At 39.5% G+C, this 14903-nt stretch overlaps 1 protein-coding gene across 1 annotated transcript in view; it reads right to left on the minus strand.

The window, feature by feature from the left end:
• Positions 1-14903, minus strand: part of LOC310713766 (chloride channel protein C-like) — a 66559-nt gene that overhangs the window by 19416 nt on the left and 32240 nt on the right. Inside the window, exons 12-13 of the mRNA XM_083518263.1 lie at positions 11817-11983; positions 5230-5409 (exon numbers count right to left, since the gene is read on the minus strand). Of these exons, the coding sequence (XP_083374389.1) occupies positions 5230-5409; positions 11817-11983 (347 nt within the window). The remainder of the gene's footprint in view (positions 1-5229; positions 5410-11816; positions 11984-14903) is intronic.

Genomic DNA, 14903 nt, shown 5'->3' on the forward strand with positions numbered 1-14903 from the left:
ATTCACAGCCCAGAGTTCTTCCAAATAGTACTGAAATCACTCACCTAGCCTGAAGCATGAGTCTATTCAGTAAAACACAGGCCATCAACCTCCCTTTTTCATCTGGAAATCTTTATTTCTGTTGCCACCTGAGCTGCTGCCAGTTTCTGTCTTTTTAAGGCTATAACTGGTTTTGGCCCCCTGAACTCAGCTTGATTTAAAGAGAGCACTCTTGCAGGCACACAAGCAGTGTGACGGATTCATGGAACTCCCAGCTTTGGGGGCCCATCTCTCACTCCACTGTCCCGCAATCCTTGATTGGTAAAGTCTTGCCATGCTACACCAGCTCTTCACCCCAATGTTGAGGACTCTCATTCACCCTCCCTTTGAAGTGTTTTCAGTCAGATCTATTGCAATATGTCACATCCTCCCTTCCTTTGATTTCCCCCTCTTTCTAGCTTCCCAGCTTCCACAGCATCCCCCTTTCTTCCCCCTGCTCCCTAAACTGAAGCGTCACACCATGCAGCCACTCACAGCTCACTTTTGCCTAATCTTTCACTCCCCCACTTCTGGGACAAGCCTTCTGTAAGTTAGCTTGCCATTCACCTTTTTCTGGAAAAAATCTCTGGCCTTGCTTTCTCCAGGTGTCTTGTGAACCACAAATGGTGAGGATAAACGAATAATAATAATTGTGAGGAATAATAGTTGTGAGAATAATCTAACCCAAACCTAGACCAGTACCCCCTAAAATTACACACACTGTGCTACTATATATTGTGGTTAAAAAAGAAATAAAGCTAGTTTTTGGATCAGTTCTATCAGACTTGAGAGAAGCCTGTTAGAATATAGCCAGGCCTACAGGGGAAAGAGATTCTCTTAGCACTAAAGTATTCACTCGAAGTTATTTGTGGTCCTGAAGGGCTAGTTCCCTGAACATGGAAACGTAGATGCCAGGCATATATAGAATGCACGTCCCATGCAAACATAGTTACAACCACAGTGTTCCGGTTCAGTCATCATGGAAAATGCCTTTAAAATGACATAATATAAAGCAAGGCATACAAAGAGAGAGAGAGGAGTACCTGGGCACATGGTTCATTCTTGGGTCAAGAAACCATAGTTTATCATTACATCTGAACTGTAAAATTGTCACAGTTTTCTGATAAGAACTCCAAAAACTGTAGTTTGGTACAGGTTTGCAGAACTGTTAAAATGTAGAAACGATAGGGATGTTTTCAACTAAATTATACTCAGAGTAGATTCATTTAAATTAATGGACCTGTTTTGGGGGGGTCTGCTGTGCATTGGAATAACATTGAATACAGTCCTTAGGCTTCCTACTTCTCAAACAAACAGATAACACATTTTTCACAGTGCCTAGTACTGTTGGGTTCTCATCCCTTACTGATTCACATGAAGATGTGGCAGACACCTTCACTTTTTATTCCCATTGTTTTGTGATTTAGTGCGGTATTTTACAACTATCAGACACTCTCCCACAATTGGCAAGTGATGGGAAGTTCAAAATGGTATGGGCAAGTTAACAAGGGAAAGAATGAGACAAGCATTTTGGCTTGATCATTTATTAGCATCAGTTCTGGTTTTATTGCAGTGGACAGCTGGGAAATAAATGAGTGGGTTATGTTTATTTAATGTAACATATTCAACCTGGCGGACACCATAGTTTGCGAGCCATGAGCAGTGTAGTTCTGTGGTTTCTCGTATGCTTTTTAATATCACTTAACAGAAGCAGCAAGACAATGACAGAAAAACATTATAAGAATATATATTGGTCTCTTCACACTTTGGGTTGGATCCATTCATTGAATTTAGGTTCCATTGAAGTTAATGGGTCATGACTTAAGTCCCAGTGGCCTGGTTCACATGACACAGTAAGCCAAACTATGGCTTATCATGGCCACACAAATGCACACATGCAACTGATTTGCTCCTCCCTGGTGCTTTTTGCTCCTTCGCCACACTCTGCGCTAAGCCAAACCAGGGCTTGTGGTTAAACCCTATCCCTTTGCTAATCATACCATTGTTACAGGTCATAGTTAGCAAGGACAGAGCTTAACCATACATCCAAGTTCAGACAACATGCTAAGCCAAACCTTGTCTTAGCTCAGCATGGTGTGTGAGCAAAAAGGACCCAGCAGGTTCAAAGTGATTGCAAGCCTCTCTCCAGGAGCCCACGTATTCATGCAGTCACAGTAAGCCATGTTTTAGTTTCTAAACAATTTTAAATATTGTATTTAGGGATGGGACCACAGATCACTTGACAGATTATCTGCTTTGCATGCAGAAAGTATCCGATTCAATCCCTGAAATCCCCAGGAAGGGCTGGGGGGGACTCTTGTGTGGAAACATGCAGAGTTTCTGCCAGTCAATATAGGCAATATTGAACTAGATGGACTAATGATTTGACATGGCATAAGGCAGGTTCTTATGTTGCTACATTGCTGCAACCCACCTTGGGATCTTATGGTGCAGGCGAGTAAGAAACAACAACAACAACAACTTGTTAACTGAACCTGGACCCAACCTATTTTGTTTGTAGGCATACAGTACAAATGGGACATTTTAAAGTATGAATCTTAAAAATATTCATATAGGTAGAAGTGCATCATATAGATATACTTATCAAGAAGTCTTGATTGGCTGACTCAATAGGAGAATCTTGTTTGCCCTTCACAATATGTGAAACTGCCGTGTGTGACAAGGAACATTGGGGGAAATTATCACTAGGGTTTAAAATTTGATGCAACTGAAATGAAATGCACATTACTTCACCCAAATATGCACATCATGGATTACACTCTGATAACTTGTATAGATTTCAAATCAAGTGACTCATCTTAAGGAACTGTTTTTTATTCTTCTGAAATGCCCAAATGATGTGAGCAAATGGATACTCATAGTCCATCATCTCCAGGTTTTCAGGTTTAACTGAGTAAAGAGGTCCCTGCTTACCGTACATTCCAACTATTTCTAAATTTTTCTTGGGGAAAATGCATTAATGGTTGGGGGTAAGCAAGGAAACAGTTGTCTAGACGGCAAAAAAGGTAGGGTGTTCTGTTCTAAACGTGGCCAGTTTTTTATATATGTCATACACCCACCCACGTAAGCACACATCTTCTTGTTGTTTGATCATCGAAACTAAGCCAAAAGTTATAATGTTGGGATATTTTCCCAAGAACAGTTTGTTGTTGCTGCTTTCTTTTTTTATTTAAATACCATGATGGGATAGAAGCTACTTGTATGGTTTGCTTGTTTGTGAAATAATCTATTATAGATATCAGTAAGGGATGAGCGGAACAGCAATGTTTTGCACTGGAACAAACAACAGCTAAATAATTAACAATAGTTGAGTCAAACATGTGAATCTGACCATTTGCTTAATAACATGGCTTCCATGTTTTATTCTTCTTGAAATTATGTAATAAAAAACTTCATTAAAGCTTATGGACAGAGCAGTACAACAGGAAAATGCAGTGTCTTTGACTAGAAAGTTTTTCAAAGGAAGCTTGCTTTCGCTTACCAACATTTGTATCCTCAGTATTTACCAGTAGTTTCCAAACTGGCTTCCACCCAAACAGCAAGAGTGGGACAGCAAATGTTATGGTGGGGATCAGCAATTCCCAATTAGTTTGCAAGCTGCCAAATTGCTAGTTGCTGCAAAGTTACCTCAGAACCACTATCACAGTGGACATGCCACCCTAGCAGTTATATTTAGATGCCATCATTCCCTGGAAATTGTTAGCATATGAGTAGCTATAAGAAGTAGTCATTGGTCTCCCTATAGAGCTGAGTGATGCCCATGACCATTAACACTTGGCCTTTCCCATATCTACTGCTTTCTCATTCTTACTTTCTTTTCTCAACTGTGACTCCCTCCACTTACTCTAAAGAGCTAGATTGCAGGCACCAGATACCCAAGGTCAGTATCAACAACTGAGTTCTCTCTTCAATGAGAATTTGAAAAGCAGCAGCATTGCTACTCCATTGTCTTTTTCTTGATATTGTACAAATTTGAGTTGTAAATGTGCTCTGTTCTTTAAAAAATAGAGAACAGCAGGAGGAATGAGTAGTTATGTAATCTCTCTGAGATATTTTTAAAAACATGAAAAGAAAACAGAAACTGGAAATTATTGCCAAGCATTCCTAGGAAGAGCCCAGCTGTGCCAAAACAACCACAACTGTGTACAAACACAGGATGCAATCCTCCATTATAGAGGGCATTTAAGGCAGGTTTCCCAACTTCCTCTCTCGTGTTTCTTGGTCTCTTTTCTGATGAAGCTCATCTGGCCTCCATAACATCCAGAATTTCCCTCTAAACAGGTAACTGTTGCACTAAAAAAGGCAGTAGCTTTCATCATAAAACATAGCCTATCTTTAGATTATTTGTGCTCTTGTATGACTACTAAACATTTCATATGTCCATATTTTTTATTTAAATAATTCATATGCTGCTTTACAGTGTGGCTTGAGTAACTTTTTTAAATAAATGAAAAACCTGGGTTATATAGAAAAAATCTGCTATTTATAAAGATTCCTGCTTATCTGTAGTTGTGGACAAAGGCAGGGTTGTTGTTTTTAACATTAAATTCACAAAAGGCTCTTTCTGTCTACAGACTGACAACTCACTAAGAACAAATGTCAGCTTTGATACAAATTATTGAAGGATTGGAGACAATTGTGTACCATAGCATTACAAACCAAGTTATTGTGAGGCCAGAAAACAAAGCCATGTATATTCTGTTCTCTTGGAGTGGAAGTGCTTGCTGGCTTTATTTCCTGTTTACTGAAGCAAGCCATCACAAGCATTAGAGACTTTGCTGTTTCATCTGAATTCTGACATGTTTTATCTTGAAAGAGGTGAACTTGAGTAAGAATAAACAAAGGGAAGTTTGCCAATGATATTTTAAATAAATAAAAATTGTGATCAATTTGATAACACACATCCTTCTGATTCATTGTTCTCGTAAGCCTCCAAGTGCCTTGAGGTGTGTGCCTGTTTCTAAAGGAATATTGCACAGTTAACACAGAGGAACACACAGAGTGGTTTATGCAAACACGCACTGGCAAAAGTTGTTCCAAACTTTAAAGAGAAAACTGTTGCAGATCACAAGCCCTCTACTTCATGACATGTTTTCTCATTAATACGGTATGCTAAGGCCTTCATTCTTTGTTCTAAATATTGGCCTTAGGGGCCACTTATCTTCTGGGAAGAATGTAGTGGCTTCTTACCTCGTAATTGTTCCCAGGAACACCTCTGCCTGATCTGGCTTAGATTTGTAAACCACTGGGAATCCGCTATGGCTGGTGTTGGCAAGGAGTTGAGCCAAGAAAGCAATGTTTTCTCTTACATGGAGAACCCTGACATGAAGCTTCATGACATCTCTGGCAGCAAACAATTCCAGGTTTAACCTGAAAGACATAAAGCAGACAGCCAACAATTTATTTAGTAAACAAGGAACAAGGCACACCGTACCACATGAGTGTTTGATGACTTTATAATGTGCTGGTGAATTACTTCAAGCTGCAAATAAATTGGTTTTATTTTGTGAATATGTTGTTTCAAATGTAATTAGCCAATAAAGTCATTATCAAGACTTTCCTGCCTATGAGTAAGATGCTTGATAAAACCAACCAGATGTCAGCATTAGTTTTCTAAGAAAAGATAAGAGCCATTAATCAGTTTCCATGAGTTTTTCTGCTTTTTTAAAAATGTTTTAATTCAAAATTAAATCCCCAGAAAATTATGTTCAGATTACAAAAAGTTCACCAAGCTCAATAAGCTGCTGTGATCACTGATGACCTCTTGGAGATATATGAAATATTAACAACTACTCTGGTCATGTTGTACAGATATCAGAGAACATCTGTACCACATCTGTTCTATTTATACTATTTTATGTGTTGTTTATAAAGCTTGGTTGGCCACCATGAACATTCTGTAGAGGCATGTTGGCACAGTCCAAATTTTAAGAGAAAATCTGGATTTCAACACTCTTGCTCCAAGGAGCTCAGGACATTGGACATGCTTCTCGCCTTTAACAACACTGTGTGGTACAGGCAAAGAGATAGTGACTGACCCAATGTCACTCAGTGAGCTTCCTGCAGACTAGGAATTTGGCCCTTGGTGAAAGGCAGCGTTTTATTTCTTGGGCCTACAAAATTTTTGAATACATATGGGATTACTATACCAAGTAGTAGCCTCTAGTCTTAGTTTACTTCTAACAAGTGACAATTGTGGTGATTAGCCTTTATCTGGTTGCACCACTTCAAACTGCAGGTAGCAAATCCCATGATTTAATAGTCCTCCATACAAAAAAGAAAAAACTGTACACATAGAAAACTAGGTACCTGGAAAATGTTATACTCTTCTTTCTGATATGCCATTTTTCTACATGCAGTGAATTTCTGTATGAAGGACCATTCAGCCATCTACCACCTTGAATGGTACCCTCTAGAAACAAAGTTACCACTTCATGCACTGTTTGTTGGAATTAGAGCTGGCTGGCTGACGTTTTTGTGTCCATTCAAGATTGGTCAAGTCTCCAAGGGCCACACTCCAGTGGTGATTGTAAGCCAGAAAACACACCCTCCTTCTGGCATGTATGCATCATAGTTAGTCACCACTCATGAGGTCCACGACTGCACACTCACCACACATGGAAACCACAACCATACACACACATAGCACTTTCTTTCTCTCTCACATACACACCCCCTTACAGTGCTGGGCTGAGAGGGGAGGTTGAAACTCAGAACTGTGATAAGGGCAATCACACACTGTGATAAGGGCAATCTCTCTCTCACACACACACACACACATATTAATAGCAAAAGCTCTTTCTCCATAAACTTGCAGGGGGCAGGAGTTACAGCCTCAAAAATGGCTGGTAGGGAGAGAAACTCAATGACCCTTGAGGCAATTGGATCCTTGAGGGGTGAGATAGATTCTCTCCCCCACCAACCATTTCAGGGAGTGTACTCTTTCTCCCCAACCCCACCCAAGGCAAGTTAATGGCAAAAGCAATCTCTCCATTAACTTGCACAAGAGAAGAAAGGCTCTCCTCCCAACCTAGGACTGTGGTGGGGAATAATGGTTTTGTGGGCCTGGTCCAGCCTGCAACCTACAGGTTCACTACCCCTGGATTAGAGTGATACCTTAGGTTGAAACTTATTTAAACCCATGACAATATTCTTCCTGAAGAACATTTTACAGTTATAAGCAGACATGCTCATGGAAATCAGCATGAGAAAACAGGCAGCTCTGCTCATTCACATCTTTCCCTACTGGATGGTTGCCTTTATCTAAGTAAACCTCACTCAGATCATTCGCATCACTTGGTGGGAATGTTTATCTATTGACTAAATGAAGGGGTGTTTTTTTTCCAAAACAACAATGGATTTTAGCTGGGCTTCTTGTAAACCATTGTTTTATTATGATAAGTAACTATTGGACCTTATATAAATACATTTCAAGAGCTTGCTTTTTGGATGGTTTTATTTTCATGATGGTTGTCAGTAACATTTAGGCAGCCACATTAAGTTTTTAACTCTGAATCATACAGAACATTCACTAGGTGGAAATCATGGAAGTAGCTCGCCTGTTGATATCAATTAACCTTCCTTTATAGGGGATGCACTCTGGTGCAGATGAGGCCTATGCAAAGGGTGGAGAACTACCGTATTTCATAACTCCTTTCCTGGTTCATACTGGGAATGTTCTAAATGTCTCCAGGAATGAAAGTGAAAGCTGCAGCATGCATACTTGTGGTATGATAAGGTCAAAGCACACAAAGCATTTAAAAACCATATTGTCAGGAAAGCATTGTTTAATGTTTGGATAAGATATAAGGACCTACTGGAAAACAAAACCCCAAGGTGGCTGTCACCGATGGAAGCGAAAGCTCAGAAAAAGCTCAATATGGAGGTCAAATGGCCGAAATATTGGGAAATTTTGGAACAAGATGGAGATAGACTGAAACTGCAGAATTTTGAGAAATTAAAAAACAAAGTGCGAGACTGGCTTCATTATTATCAGATAATGGAGACATATAATTTGAACAAGAAAATTGGCTTCCAGGTGGAAAAATCAAAATTGGAAACAGAACTGTTAGAACCCAAAACCAAGATTTTGTCAAGGAAACTGTTGAAATGGAATACTCAGGATGAAACGGTGAAATCTGCTATGATTAAATGGGCACAAGATGTTGGACATAACATTATGATGGCTGACTGGGAACAGTTATGGACCACAGGTATGAAGTTTACGGCATGTAATGCCTTAAGAGAGAATATTATGAAAATGATATACAGGTGGTACATGACACCAGTCAAGCTTGCAAAAATCTATCACTTGCCCGACAATAAATGTTGGAAATGTAAAGAAACTGAAGGTACATTCTTTCACCTTTGGTGGACGTGCCCAAGGATTAAGGCTTTCTGGGAGATGATATATAATGAAATAAAAAAGGTATTTAAATATACCTTCCTGAAGAAACCAGAGGCCTTTCTCCTGGGCATAGTCGGCCAATTGGTGTTAAAGAAGGATAGAACTTTCTTTATGTACGCTACAACAGCAGCAAGAATACTTATTGCAAAGTACTGGAAGACACAAGATTTACCCACCCTGGAAGAATGGCAGATGAAGGTGATGGACTATATGGAATTGGTGGAAATGACTGGCAGAATCCGAGACCAGGGAGAAGAGTCGGTGGAAGAAGATTGGAAAAAGTTTAAAGACTATTTACAGAAATATTGTAAAATTAATGAATGTTAGAACGATGTTGGATACAAATTAAGTGGTTTTTAGCTGTAATTTTATAAGGGAATATGAAAAATTGATTACTAATAGGTAAAAATTTAATGTTACAATATTTTAAGATTAAAGACTAGGATAAATAAAGAGGGGAAGGATTTGCTGAACTAACAAATTGAACTGGAATACAAAAAAGGGAGGCGTGAGGAGGTCCGGGAAACAAGCTAATGAAAAATAAGTAATGGAAAGATTGAGTTGGTTTTTTAAAAACTGTTTTTCATTTTGTGTTTTTCTTTTTTCATTTTGTAATATCTTAAAAATTTTAATAAATATCTTATTAAAAAAAGAAAGTGAAAGCTGCATATAGAAATCAATCAAGAGATCCAAGAGTTTAATGTAGTTCAGACTAGGCACCAGTGTGCCTAGGAGCCCAATGAGGACTGAGCATGCTCAGTGGGCACATACTGTTGATTAACTATTGGGCAAGAGAAGCAAAACTGTGAGGAGGAGAATGGAATAGAGTGGCTAGAATCCTGAACAGAAGCATTCCACACTGATTTGTTTGGTTGCAGACTCCACTTGCTTATTTAAAATTTGTTTATACCCAGGAACATGGCTGCAACTGTGTCACGTGGAAGATTTTAAAAGAAAAAGCAACTATTATTTCATTTTATAGATTTATACCCTCGTCCTTCATAAAACTCCCGGGCTTATAAATCATCACATTGGGGAATTAAGCAGAGAAATCTGATCCTCTGGTGTAAGGATTGTTGTGCTAAGCTTCAAATCATAACAATAATAACTTAGCTAGTATGTTAAAGGTGTTTCACATCATTATCTCAGTAATGTTTACAAGACCCAGTAAGATGGGTCAGTGTTAGAACTAATAAATAAATCGTGACTAGCAATCCTATTGTTCTGCCAAAGTTGTGCATATAAGACAGGGTTCCCCTGCTTTGCCAGCTGGCTTATTATTCTTTATTAATTCAGAAATGAGTGTCTACTTTTGAGGAAATAGAATACACTTATGACTGAAGGAAACAAAGGTTATCATGTAAGTTAAACAGTAAGATATAAGTCATTAAAAAGCATTTAGCCAAAAATGTTTTCCAAAAATACTGAAGGGCCAAGGGAGACTAAGGAAAAGATGGGTCATGATTAGTACCTTTTAAAAAAGGATTCCAAATAGCACAGAAATTCATGACACAACATCACACCACAATATGGAGAGTATCATGACAGCCATGCCAACACCTTCTTTTCCCTGAAACTTGTGTCTGGTCACAGACTGATTTTCTTATTGGCCTGGTTTGCACATCACACTACACCATAGTTAAAATAAACTATGGTTTAATGTGAACAAGGAGCGTGCTGGTGCACACTGCTGGAATGGCAGTCACTTTGCTCCTCCCCAACTCCTGCTACTGCTGTACTACCAGGAGACAAACCATGGTCTGTCTTGTTGGGTAATCCCAACCCAGGCTCATGGTTTGTTGCTTTCCCAACAAAGCATGTCCAGAAGCCAAAGTTTGTTCTTGGATTGTGACTTGTAGTTTGTTTGGGGACAAGAAACCATGAGCCTGGGATCAGACAACACAAGCCAGACCATGGCTTTCTCCAGCAGCACAACAGCAGCTAGAATGCGGGAGGAGCAACATGCCCAGGAAAACCACCATGCTGCTTGCTCATATTAAACCACAGTTTATTTTAACTATTGTTAATGTGATGTGTGAGCTGGGCCTCTCTCTCTTTCTTAGTCACACACAAAACCAACCCATTTAATTTCAAGGTGACAGTTTCGACATGCAAATTTTCAGAGTGATTTCTCTATAAGTTCATTTCACTCCAGTTAAAAATGTACAAACTCCCACTTCAGAAAATCCAAGTCAGCAATATCAAAAGCTCAACTATGCAATACAATCAACTATTTAATGTAATGCCACTTTCCAACATGCTTTTATTTAAAACAATGTACAATTACTTTATCATAGTCTGAATTCTTGGCTCCTCAAATCAGTTTTATGTGGCATATCATGCAGAAACACAGAGAATTTTGACAAGCCTAACGTTAAGCTAGAACAGAACAAGCACCAGATTCACTCAGCACTTAACTTGTCCCATTAAAAAGTAGGCTGTAAGATATTTTCTTTCTGAAGTGTATAGTGGCTTATAAAAGCAGGAAGAGTTGCCAAGTTATAGAAGTGTTTGAGTACTCTTGCCCTCATTAAAAAGCACTCCCTGGCAACCAGCAGCTCTGAGTGTTCCAGTTAGCTAGCTTTTATAACAGGGAGGGGACAATTTATGGTGGTATGCAGCATAACTAGAAGTCACAGTGCATCCCTCTGTTAGACACAGCTTAATCATCCAGTATCTAGAACATAACACACTGTATGATCTGACATAACTTTTTACAAGCAAAAGTGAATATCTATGATGTGCTAAAAGAAAAGAAAAAAGAATAGAAAGCTTTGTTCCCATTGTTCATTGGTTTATTAATGGGAAGCCTATTCAACATTTGGGGATTATGCCCAGCCTTGGCTGAAAAAGGCCACAATGAATATATTACCTCTTTCCCATCACTATATATCAGAAGTTTGTATCAGAAAAGAGACACACACTTAAAATGTCTCTTCTCCAGAAATTAGATTAGTGGGCCAGAAGTATAGCTCTTCTTTCCTTGCCAAAATTCTGCAATGCCAACACTCACTATAATTTAAGCACTTTCTTGTGATACTAGAACAAAACTCATTTTGCTTCTTGTGTTAGGAGGCAATTGCAGATAGGTCTTCATCTGATATATACATGGAGATAGCTTTGCTATGCATTTTATTTTTCAAGGGTCATGATTCTGCATTTACTATATTTTCCTGTCTTGTTTGGGTTTTTTCTGATGCAGCCAGAAGTTGAACTATCAGTAGGTTCCTTCCAGGTTTCTGTTTGTCCTAACTCAGAAGAAATTACACGTTATGGCCAAATCAATCTCTAAATCAGCAAATTAAAGACATCCAGTCATTTTACACTAACTCATAGAACAGCCACAATAGGAAAATAAGAAAACACTCACCATTTTTTTCTATGGTAAACAAATGGCTCAGCATCTAAGTAGGGAATGGATTTCAGCTTCAGTAAAGAACTGTATAGAGACATGTTAAACCAGTCACCAACCATTTTGGCTAGCATGACTGCCAGCATGATGAGTAGCAAGGACTGTACATCATTTGTGATCTCTACCTAAAGTAGCAGGGAAATGAGAACACGCGTTACTAGAAAAGAAGTGTGTTGTTGATAATTAGAGGTCATCTGTTTAAAGAAACCGGTTAGATGTTTTATTCACAATTACATGGTACAAAAATTCTGTTAAACAAAATACTGTAGGCTTTATGTTCCAAACTAAGAAATAACTGCAACATGATGTTACAATTAACAGCCATTTTCAGCACTTTTTGAATAGCATTGTTTGAGAGTTGAGAGTATTGTGGGCCAAATTTTATGGAACTCCCTTTCAGTTAAGGTCACGCCTGCACTCCATTGCAGCCATTCTGAAACTGATGCCTACAGCACTTTCTAAGCATGCCTGATGTGCTCACAGGCTCAAAAGAAGAAGAAAAAAACAGTATCCACTAAAATATGGAGGACCCACTAAAGTATGGATTTTCAAAGTAAGGAAGCATTCTGCTAAGAAGCTGCCAGAAGAAACAAAAGACTTTTCCTAACCAGCCCAAACATAAACACTATGCATTTCTCAGATGCGTTTTAGAGCTTTTTTGCTCTCCAGTAATCCCTACTTTGGGGTCACAGATAAGGATGGACAATTCAGTCAATTCCTGGTCCGTGTAACTTTCACTTTTATTCCTTCTCCATCCATTCCCTCCCTTTACCCTTTGTGTTGAACATCACTAAAATGCATTTTAAAATACTTAAAAGTTTTTTACAAGGTAGTCGAAGGGCTGACTTGATGTTTTAAAGTCTCTCCCCCACCCCTGAACAGGTAAGACCCTCTTGAAGTGGCTGGAAAGTCTGGGTAGCAAAGCAGGATGAAAATGGGGTTGCAGATGTCCCTGGGAGTGATCAGAGACAGGCTAACACGACAGGTAGGGCTGGTGCCACAGTGGGTTAGGGTATCTGGATGTTAACCAGATGGTTGATGGTTCGAACCCACCCAGAGATGGCTGTGGGCATGATTCTTGCATTGCAGGAGGTTGGACTAGATGACCTTTAGTGTCCTTTTCAACTCAAAAATTCCATGATTCTATGCAGTCCCACCCATGGACATTGTAAAGAAAAATAATAACGGCCCCATCTGTATTTAACCTTGGTCAGAACGTCTTGCGTGTCTTCTTTCAAAGGTAATTCTACAACATCCAGCCCATTTATAATAGATGGGTGGTTGCCTCACTACTCTTCCAATAACCTTGATGTGTGGCAACTGACATAGCCTTGCTGCCCTTATTCAATAATAGGTGAATTATGTGTGCTCCAGCACATGAGATGTGTGAAAGAGAGAGCACTGAACCTGCAAAGAGGAGACTCACACAGATAATAAGACTGTTACAAAGCAAGTGTAAAGAATCCACTTGAATGTTTCACCTCAGCAGCCACTGAAGATGAAGTCTTAAATTATTAGGTACTGCATGTGAAACTGTCAAGACATATTTCTTCACACTTTGCCGTGAGATTAGTCAGCTTCAGCAGCTGTGTGGTTCCCCTGAGTACAAGGCACAATATAGGATGCAACAGAGGGGTGGAATTGTGCTACCCATCATCATGGATGTCACTCTCACAACAGCTACTCTCAGGTAGATGTTCATGGACCAATCTAGACATGGTAAGGGAGAGCCATGTACAAAATCACCTGTGTTTCAACACTTAAATGTAGCTGCAATGGAATGGGCAGTTTGGAACAGTACAAAAGCACCATAGAAGAGCCTTAAAGCTTTCCCTCTATGCCATTTTCCTGATTGAAATTATTCTCACCAAAGCTATTATTTGTCCCATCGGAAGAAACTTGCAAGTACCCATGATATATCTGTACATTTCTCCCTGTGGGTCAAGCAGCAACTTAACGAGGGGCAATTTTAATCAGAAAAATAGCAAAGAGTGAAAGAGTGAACAGCTAACCTTCTCCCAAATCAGAATGGTGCACAGTTGCTTTTTATGTTTTTAAATATGGGAGCTCCTATCTGGATCCTATTCTTCAAATGTAATTTAACTATGTAACACACATGTTAATTTCATTCCTTATAACTACACTTATGTATAAATATAATCTTAACTATTTTAGATTGTAGTCTCCTCAGGACAGTGATCTTTCTCTTGGCTGTTAGTAAGTCAAGTATAGTGTGCAGTGGTGACACCACAAATAATGATACAGAAACAATATAATTCTGAACAGTTCTCTAAATCATAACAGCCGCACTAACTGGGGAAAGACTCAAATTCTCCAATAAGGTTTGGCTTCTGGGGAAACACTGTATCCTCAAATAGAACTAGATCTCAAGCAAAAAAAAAAAATGGACAAGAGCACACCTGCTGCTCTATAAACTGATAATCTGAAAAGACCCCACCTCAAGAAAACTTGCTACTTGATTTGGGCTGCTCATGATAGGTAAAACTTCCCCTAGCCCAGGGGTCTGCAACCTTTAAGACAAAAAGAGCCACTTGGACCCGTTTCCAAAGAAAAAAAAACTGGGAGCCGCAAAACTCGTCATTATAAAAATAACTTTTTTGTCACTTTTTTATTATTTCTTTGTTTGACCCCTCAGAATTACTCCTCCTCATAGAAATAAACATAAAATTAACAAGTTACCTTTTTGTGTGTGTGTGTTCTTCACTCCCCTTCAAAACAGTGACCAGCGTACATGCCCCCTTTCAATGCAGTGACCAGCGTACATGCCCCTTACAATGTAGCGGGCGGGCGGGAAGGTGACGTCGGGACGGTGCGTGACTAACGCACGCAATGTCCCCATGCGACGTCACAGCCAGTACAGCGCCCGCCACAGTGGGGAGTGTCGGGGCGCATCATGCGCCTCCTCCCCTCGCTAGTATCCGCCCCGGAGCCGCGGCAAATGTGTAAAAGAGCCACATGCGGCTCCGGAGCCACGGGTTGCAGACCCCTGCCCTAGCCCTATACCTTGTAGAAACAGAACTTACA

This window comes from Podarcis liolepis (genome assembly GCF_965112155.1).
Source record: "Podarcis liolepis genome assembly, chromosome: 8".
NCBI classification, from domain to species: domain Eukaryota; kingdom Metazoa; phylum Chordata; class Lepidosauria; order Squamata; family Lacertidae; genus Podarcis; species Podarcis liolepis.